General features: G+C 54.8%; 1 protein-coding gene across 2 annotated transcripts in view; it reads left to right on the top strand.

The window, feature by feature from the left end:
- Positions 1-988: 988 nt before the first annotated feature.
- Positions 989-8303, top strand: part of BTBD1 (BTB domain containing 1) — a 40591-nt gene continuing 33276 nt past the window's right edge. Inside the window, exon 1 of one of the 2 annotated variants that reach the window (XM_038767274.1) lies at positions 989-1134. In XM_038767274.1, the coding sequence (XP_038623202.1) occupies positions 1052-1134 (83 nt within the window). In that variant the 5' untranslated portion in view covers positions 989-1051. Of the gene's footprint in view, positions 1135-5717; positions 5799-8303 lie in introns of those variants that run through there. The other variant, XM_038767272.1, reaches the window with a different exon arrangement.

The raw sequence follows: 8303 nt of genomic DNA, 5'->3' as shown, positions 1-8303 counted from the left end.
GGCGGAGGCGGGAGCAGGTGCTAAAGCGCAGGCGCGAGGGCCGGCGCGCGAGGGCGGGAGCAGGCGCCAAGGCGCAGGCGCGAGGGTGGGGCGGAGGCGGGAGCAGGTGCTAAAGCGCAGGCGCGAGGGCGGGGGCGGGGGCGGGAGCAGGCCCCAAGGCGCAGGCGCGAGGGCCGACGCGCGAGGGCGGGGCGGAGGCGGGAGCAGGTGCTAAGGCGCAGGCGCGAGGGCCGATGCGCGAGGGCGGGGTGAGGGCGGGGTGAGGGCGGGAGCAGGCCCCAAGGCGCAGGCGCGAGGGCCGACGCGCGAGGGCGGGAGCAGGCGCCAAGGCGCAGGCGCGAGGGCGGGGCGGAGGCGGGAGCAGGTGCTAAAGCGCAGGCGCGAGGGCCGACGCGCGAGAGCGGGGCGAAGGCGGGAGCAGGCCCCAAGGCGCAGGCGCGAGGGCGAGGGCGGGGCGAGGGCGGGAGCAGGCCCCAAGGCGCAGGCGCGAGGGCGGGAGGAGGCGCTGGCGCGAGGGCGGAGGCGGGCAGGCCCGGCAGTGCGCAGGACCGGAAGTGGTGTCGGCCGGAAGTGGAGGGGCCGGGCGGCTGAGGGGGCGATGGCGGCCCGTTGAGGCGACCGTTCCCGGCGGGCAATGGCGGCGGCCGCCGCCTCGTCCTCCTCCTCCTTCTCCCCTTCCGCGGGGGAGCCGGCGGCGGCGGCCATCGAGATCCCGGCGTCGGCGCCGGCCCCTCCGCCCCCTCCGGCGGTGCCGGTGCCGGTGCCGGTGCCGGTGGTGCAGCGGGAGCCGCAGTACAACTGGCAGGCCACCAAGGCCTCCCTGAAGGAGCGCTTCGCCTTCCTGTTCAACACGGAGCTGCTGAGCGACGTGCGGTTCGTGCTGGGCAAGGCCCGCGGCCCGCCGGGGCTCCCGGGGTCGGGGCCCCCCCCGCCGCCGCCGCCGCCCGGCCCGCCGCCGCCCGGCCCGCCGCCGCCCGGGCCCGGCCCGCCGCCTCAGCGCATCCCCGCCCACCGGTTCGTCCTGGCCGCCGGCAGCGCCGTCTTCGACGCCATGTTCAACGGCGGCATGGCCACCACCTCCGCCGAGATCGAGCTGCCCGACGTGGAGCCCGCCGCCTTCCTGGCGCTGCTCAGGTCGGGGGGGGGTGGGCACACAAGAATAATAATAATAATAATAATAGCATTTAATGAGCGCCCACTGTGTGCTAAGCACTGCTCTGAGCGACTGTGAGCCCAATGTTGGGTAGGGACCGTCTCTATATGTTGCCAGTTTGTACTTGCCAAGCGCTTAGTCCGGTGCTCTGCACATAGTAGGCGCTCAATAAATACGATTGATTGATTTAATGAGCGCCCACTGTGTGCTAAGCACTGCTCTGAGCGACTGTGAGCCCAATGTTGGGTAGGGACCGTCTCTATATGTTAACAATTTGTACTTCCCAAGCGCTTAGTACGGTGCTGTGCACATAGTAGGCGCTCAATAAATACGATTGGTTGATTTAATGAGCGCCCACTGTGTGCTAAGCACTGTTCTGAGCGACTGGGAGCCCAGTGTTGGGTAGGGACCGTCCCTATATGTTGCCAGTTTGTACTTCCCGAGCGCTTAGTCCGGTGCTCTGCACATAGTAGGCGCTCAATAAATACGATTGATTGATTTAATGAGCGCCCACTGTGTGCTAAGCACTGTTCTGAGCGACTGGGAGCCCAATGTTGGGTAGGGACCGTCTCTATATGTTGCCAATTTGTACTTCCCAAGCGCTTAGTCCGGTGCTCTGCACATAGTAGGCGCTCAATAAATACGATTGATTGATTTAATGAGCGCCCACTGTGTGCTAAGCACTGTTCTGAGCGACTGGGAGCCCAATGTTGGGTAGGGACCGTCTCTATATGTTGCCAGTTTGTACTTCCCAAGCGCTTAGTACGGTGCTCTGCACATAGTAGGCGCTCAATAAATACGATTGATTGATTTAATGAGCGCCCACTGTGTGCTAAGCACTGTTCTGAGCGACTGGGAGCCCAATGTTGGGTAGGGACCGTCTCTATATGTTGCCAGTTTGTACTTCCCGAGCGCTTAGTACGGTGCTCTGCACATAGTAGGCGCTCAATAAATACGATTGATTGATTTAATGAGCGCCCACTGTGTGCTAAGCACTGCTCTGAGCGACTGGGAGCCCAATGTTGGGTAGGGACTGTCTCTATATGTTGCCAGTTTGTACTTCCCAAGCGCTTAGTACGGTGCTCTGCACATAGTAGGCGCTCAATAAATACGATTGATTGATTTAATGAGCGCCCACTGTGTGCTAAGCACTGTTCTGAGCGACTGGGAGCCCAATGTTGGGTAGGGACCGTCTCTATATGTTGCCAGTTTGTACTTCCCAAGCGCTTAGTCCGGTGCTCTGCACATAGTAGGCACTCAATAAATATGATTGATTGAATGAATGATCGCCCACTGTGTGCTAAGCACTGTTCTGAGCGACTGGGAGCCCAATGTTGGGTAGGGACTGGCTCTATATGTTGCCAATTTGTACTTCCCAAGCGCTTAGTCCGGTGCTCTGCACATAGTAGGCGCTCAATAAATACGATTGATTGAATGAATGATCGCCCACTGTGTGCTAAGCACTGTTCTGAGCGACTGGGAGCCCAATGTTGGGTAGGGACTGTCTCTATATGTTGCCAATTTGTACTTCCCAAGCGCTTAGTACGGTGCTCTGCACATAGTAGGCGCTCAATAAATACGATTGATTGATTTAATGAGCGCCCACTGTGTGCTAAGCACTGTTCTGAGCGACTGGGAGCCCAATGTTGGGTAGGGACTGTCTCTATATGTTGCCAATTTGTACTTCCCGAGCGCTTAGTACGGTGCTCTGCACATAGTAGGCGCTCAATAAATACGATTGATTGATTTAATGAGCGCCCACTGTGTGCTAAGCACTGTTCTGAGCGACTGTGAGCCCAGTGTTGGGTAGGGACCGTCTCTATATGTTGCCAATTTGTACTTCCCAAGCGCTCAGTACAGTGCTCTGCACACAGTGAGCGCTCAATAAATATGGTTGATTGATTTAATGAGCGCCCACTGTGTGCTAAGCACTGCTCTGAGCGCCGGGATGGATCCAAGATCATCAGGTTACCCCCCGCGGAGCCCGCCGCCTTCCTGGCGCTGCTCAGGTCAGGGGGCACACAAGAACAATAATAATAATAATAGCATTTCTTTTAGACTGTGAGCCCAATGTTGGGTAGGGACTGTCTCTATATGTTGCCAATTTGTACTTCCCAAGCGCTTAGTACAGTGCTCTGCACATAGTAAGCGCTCAATAAATATGATTGATTTAATGAGCGCCCACTGTGTGCTAAGCACTGCTCTGAGCGCCCGGATGGATCCAAGATCATCAGGTTGCCCCCCGTGGAGCCCGCTGCCTTCCTGGCGCTACTCAGGTCGGGGGGGGGCACGCAAGAATAATAACAATAATAGCATCAATCGTATTTATTGAGCGCTTACTGTGTGCAGAGCACTGTACTAAGCGCTTGGGAAGTGCAAATTGGCAACCTATAGAGACGGTCCCTACCCAACAGTGGGCTCACAGTCTAGAAGGGGGAGGCGGAGAACAAAACCAAACAGACTGACAAAATAGAATAAATGGAGGAGATACGTACAAGTAAAATAGAGTAATAAATGTGTGCAAACGTATATGCATATATACAGGTGCATTGGGGAAGGGAAGGAGTTAAGATGGGATCATCATCAATCGTATTTATTGAGCGCTTACTGCGTGCAGAGCACTGGACTAAGCGCTTGGGAAGTCCAAGTTGGCAACATCTAGAGGCAGTCCTTACCCAACAGTGGGCTCACAGTCTAGAAGGGGGAGACGGAGAACAAAGCCAAACGTACTAACAAAATAAAGTAAATGGAATAGGTATGTACAAGTAAAATAAATAAATAAATAGAGTAATAAATACGTACAAACATATATGCATACATACAGGTGCTGTGGGGAAGGGAAGGAGGTAAGATGGGGGGGATGGAGAGGATGGAAGGGGCTCAGTCTGGGAAGGCCTCCACTAGTAAGCACTCACTATGTGCTAAGCACTGTTCCGAGCACTGGGATAGATCCAAGATCATCAGGTTGTCCCCCGTGGGGTGCACAGTCTTCACCTCCACTTTACAGAGGCCCAGAGAAGAAGAAGAATAATACTGATGGCATTTCTTAGGCGCTCGCTATGTGTCAAGCACTGTTCTAAGTGCTGGAATAGATACAAGGTCATCAGGTCATCAGCTCACCTCCTCCAGGAGGCCTTCCCAGACTAAGCCCCTTCCTTCCTCTCCCCCGCATCTTACCTCCTTCCCTTCCCCACAGCACCTGTATATATGTATATATGTTTGTGCATATTTATTACTCTGTTTACTTATTTTACTTGTACATATCTATTCTATTTATTTTATTTGGTTAATATGTTTGGTTTTGTTCTCTGTCTCCCCCTTCTAGACTGTGAGCCCACTGTTGGGTAGGGACCGTCTCTATATGTTGCCACCTTGTACTTCCCAAGCACTTAGTACAGTGCTCTGCACACAGCGCTCAATAAATACGATTGATTGATTGATCAGGTTGCCCCCCGTGGGGCTCACTGTCTTCACCCCCATTTTACAGATGAGGGAACTGAGGCCCGGAGAAGAATAACAGTAATACTGAAGGCATTTGTGAAGCGCTCACTGTGTGCCAAGCACTGTTCTAAGCGCTGGGATAGATACAAGGTCATCAGGCCGTCCCCTGTGGGGCCCACAGTCTTCACCCCCATTTTACAGATGAGGTAATTGAGGCCCTGAGAAGTATAATAATGATATTGATGGCATTTGTTAAGCGCTCACTATGTGCCAAACACTGTTCTAAGGGATAGATACAAGGTCATCAGGTTGTCCCCCGTGGGGCCCACAGTCTTCACCCCCATTTTACAGATGAGGTAATTGAGGCCCTGAGAAGTATAATAATGATATTGATGGCATTTGTTAAGCGCTCACTATGTGCCAAACACTGTTCTAAGGGATAGATACAAGGTCATCAGGTTGTCCCCCGTGGGGCTCGCAGGCTTCGTCCCCACTTTACAGATGAGGGAACTGAGGCCCAGAGAAGAATAACAGTAATACTGATGGCATCAGGTTGTCCCCCGTGGGGCTCACAGTCTTCATCCCCATTTTCCAGAGGAGGGAACTGAGGCCCACAGACTAACAATAATAATACTTATGGCATTTGTTAAGCGCTCACTATATGCCAAGTACTGTTCTAAGCGCTGGGATAGATACAAGGTCACCAGGTTGTCCCCCGTGGGGCTCACAGGCTTCACCCCCCATTTTCCAGGGGAGGGAACTGAGGCCCAGAGAAGCGACTGGCCCATTCATTAATTCAGTAGTATTTATTGAGCGCTTAACTGTTCTGAGCGCTGGACTAAGCGCTTGGGAAACACCAGACAGTCACCCAACTGACAAGGCGGAGCCGGGATTAGAAGCCGTTGGGCAGGGGGTAGGAGGGCAGGGGGCCGGAGACCGTTGGCCTGGGAAGTAGGAGGGGGTGGGCAGGAAGCAGGGGACCGTTGGGCAGCGGGAGAGGCCGGGGACCGTTGGGCGGGGGGTAGGAGGGGGGCTGGGACAGTGTGGGGGGGGCAAGCAGGGGATCGGGAACCCTTGGAAGGGGGTGGGGGGGCAGACACGGGCCGAGGAATGTTGGGCAGGGGGCGGGCCGGGAAGCTGGACACCGTTGGGCAGGGAGTCAGGCACCAGGAAAACAGTCAGGCCTTCAATAATAACAATTATGGTATTTGCTAAGCTCTTCCTCTATGCTAGAACTGTACTTAGCCCTGGGGTAGATATTATTATGATTAGTGTGGTGTTTGTTGAGCACTTACTATGTGCCAGGCGCAGAACTAAGCGCTGGGGTGGATACAAGCAAATCGGGTTGGACACAGTCCCTGTCCCTTGGGGGGCTCACAGTCTCAATAGAAGCATACTGGGTTGGACGCAGTTCCTGTCCCACAGAGGGCTCACAGTCTCGATCCCCGTTTTACAGGTGAGGTCACTGAGGCCCGAGAAGTGAAGTGACTTACCCAAGGCTACACAGCAGACACGTGGTGGAGTTGGGATTAGAACCCGTGACCTTCTGACTCCTAGGCCCGAGCTCTGTCCACTACGCCATTCTGGGAACCTGGAGGGTGGGCCCTGGGGGTTAGTCAATCAATGAACGGTATTTATTGTACACTTACTATGTATGGGGAACTATACTAAGCGCTTGGGAAAGTAGGAACCCACCCAAACCCTGCCGTCCCACTCACTTTCCCATCACTGTTGACAGCACCACCATCCTTCCTGTCTCACAAACCCATAACCTTGGCGCTATCCTTGTCTCCACTCTCTCATTCCACTCAATTATTCAAGCCGTCACTAAATCACGTCAATTCTACCTTCACAACATCGCCAAAACCCACCCCTTCCCTTCCATCATTCAATCGTATTTATTGAGCGCTTACTGTGTGCAGAGCACTGTACTAAGCACTTGGGAAGTACAAGTTGGCAACATATAGAGGCGATCCCTACCCAACAACGGGCTCACGGTCTAGAAGGGGGAGACAGACAACAAAACAAAACATTAACAAAATAAAATAAATAGAATAGTAAATATGTACAAGTAAAATAGAGTAATAAATCTGTACAAACATATATACAGATGCTGTGGGGAGGGGAAGAAGGTAGGGTGGGGGGGATGGGGAGGAGGAGAGGAAGGAGGGGGCTCAGTGTGGGAAGGCCTCCTGGAGGAGGTGAGCTCTCAGTAGGGCTTTGAAGGGAGGAAGAGAGCTAGCTTGGTGGGTGTGCAGAGGGAGGGTATTCCAGGCCAGGGGGAGGACGTGGGCCGGGGGTCGACGGCGGGACGGGCGAGAGCGAGGCCCGGTGAGGAGGTGAGCGGCGGCAGAGGAGCGGAGGGTGCGGGCTGGGCTGGAGAAGGACAGAAGGGAGGTGAGGTAGGAGGGAGCGAGGGGATGGACGGCCTTGAAGCCCAGAGTGAGGAGTTTTTGCCGGATGCGTAGGTTGACTGGTAGCCACTGGAGATTTTTGAGGAGGGGAGTAACATGCCCAGGGCGTTTCTGCACAAAGATGATTCAGGCAGTGGCATGAAGTATAGACTGAAGCGGGGAGAGACAGGAGGATGGGAGATCAGAGAGGAGGCTGATGCAGTAATCCAGTCGGGATAGGATGAGAGATTGAACCAGCAGGGTAGCGGTTTGGATGGAGAGGAAAGGGCGGATCTTGGCGATGTTGTGGAGGTGAGACCGGCAGGTTTTGGTGACGGATTGGATGTGAGGGGTGAACGAGAGAGCAGAGTCGAGGATGACACCAAGGTTGCGGGCTTGTGAGACGGGAAGGATGGTAGTGCCATCCAAACTGCTACCACATTAATGCAAGCATTTATCTTAACCCTTCCTTGATTTATTGTGTCAGCCTCCTTGCTGACCTCCCTGCCTCTCGTCTCTCTCCACTCCAGGCCGTACTCCATTCTGTTGCCCGAATCATTTTCCTTCAAAAACATTCGGACCATGTTTCCTCACTTCTCAAGAGAATCCAGTGGTTGCCCATCCACCTCCGCCTCAAACCAAAACTCTTCACATGTCCAAGACTGAACTCCTTGTCTTCCCTCCCAAACCCTGCCCTCTCCCTGACTTTTCCGTCACCGTTGACGGCACTACCATCCTTCCCGTCTCACAAGCCCGCAACCTTGGTGTCATCCTCGACTCCGCTCTCTCCTTCACCCCTCACATCCAAGCCGTCACCAAAACCTGCCGGTCTCAGCTCCGCATCATTGCCAAGATCCGCCCTTTCCTCTCCATCCAAACCGCTACCCTGCTGGTTCAAGCTCTCATCCTATCCCGTCTGGACTACTGCATCAGCCTTCTCTCTGATCTCCCATCCTCTTGTCTCTCTTCACTTCAGTCCATACTTCATACTGCTGCCCGGATTGTCTTTGTCCAGAAACGTTCTGGGCATGTTACTCCCCTCCTCAAAAATCTCCAGTGGCTACCAGTTAATCTGCGCATCGGGCAGAAACTCCTCACCCTCAGCTACAAGGCTGTCCATCACCTTGCCCCCTCCTACCTCACCTCCCTTCTCTCCTTCTCCAGCCCAGCCCGCACCCTCCGCTCCTCCGCCGCCAATCTCCTCACCGTGCCTCGTTCTCGCCTGTCCCGCTGTCGACCCCCGGTCCCCGTCCTCCCCCTGGCCTGGAATGCCCTCCCTCTGCCCATCCGCCAAGCTAGCTCTCTTCCTCCCTTCA

Source organism: Tachyglossus aculeatus, chromosome 26, assembly GCF_015852505.1.
Source record: "Tachyglossus aculeatus isolate mTacAcu1 chromosome 26, mTacAcu1.pri, whole genome shotgun sequence".
NCBI lineage: Eukaryota > Metazoa > Chordata > Mammalia > Monotremata > Tachyglossidae > Tachyglossus > Tachyglossus aculeatus.
Note: the sequence above shows the minus strand (reverse complement) of the source record. Positions and strands in the feature narration are given on the sequence as shown.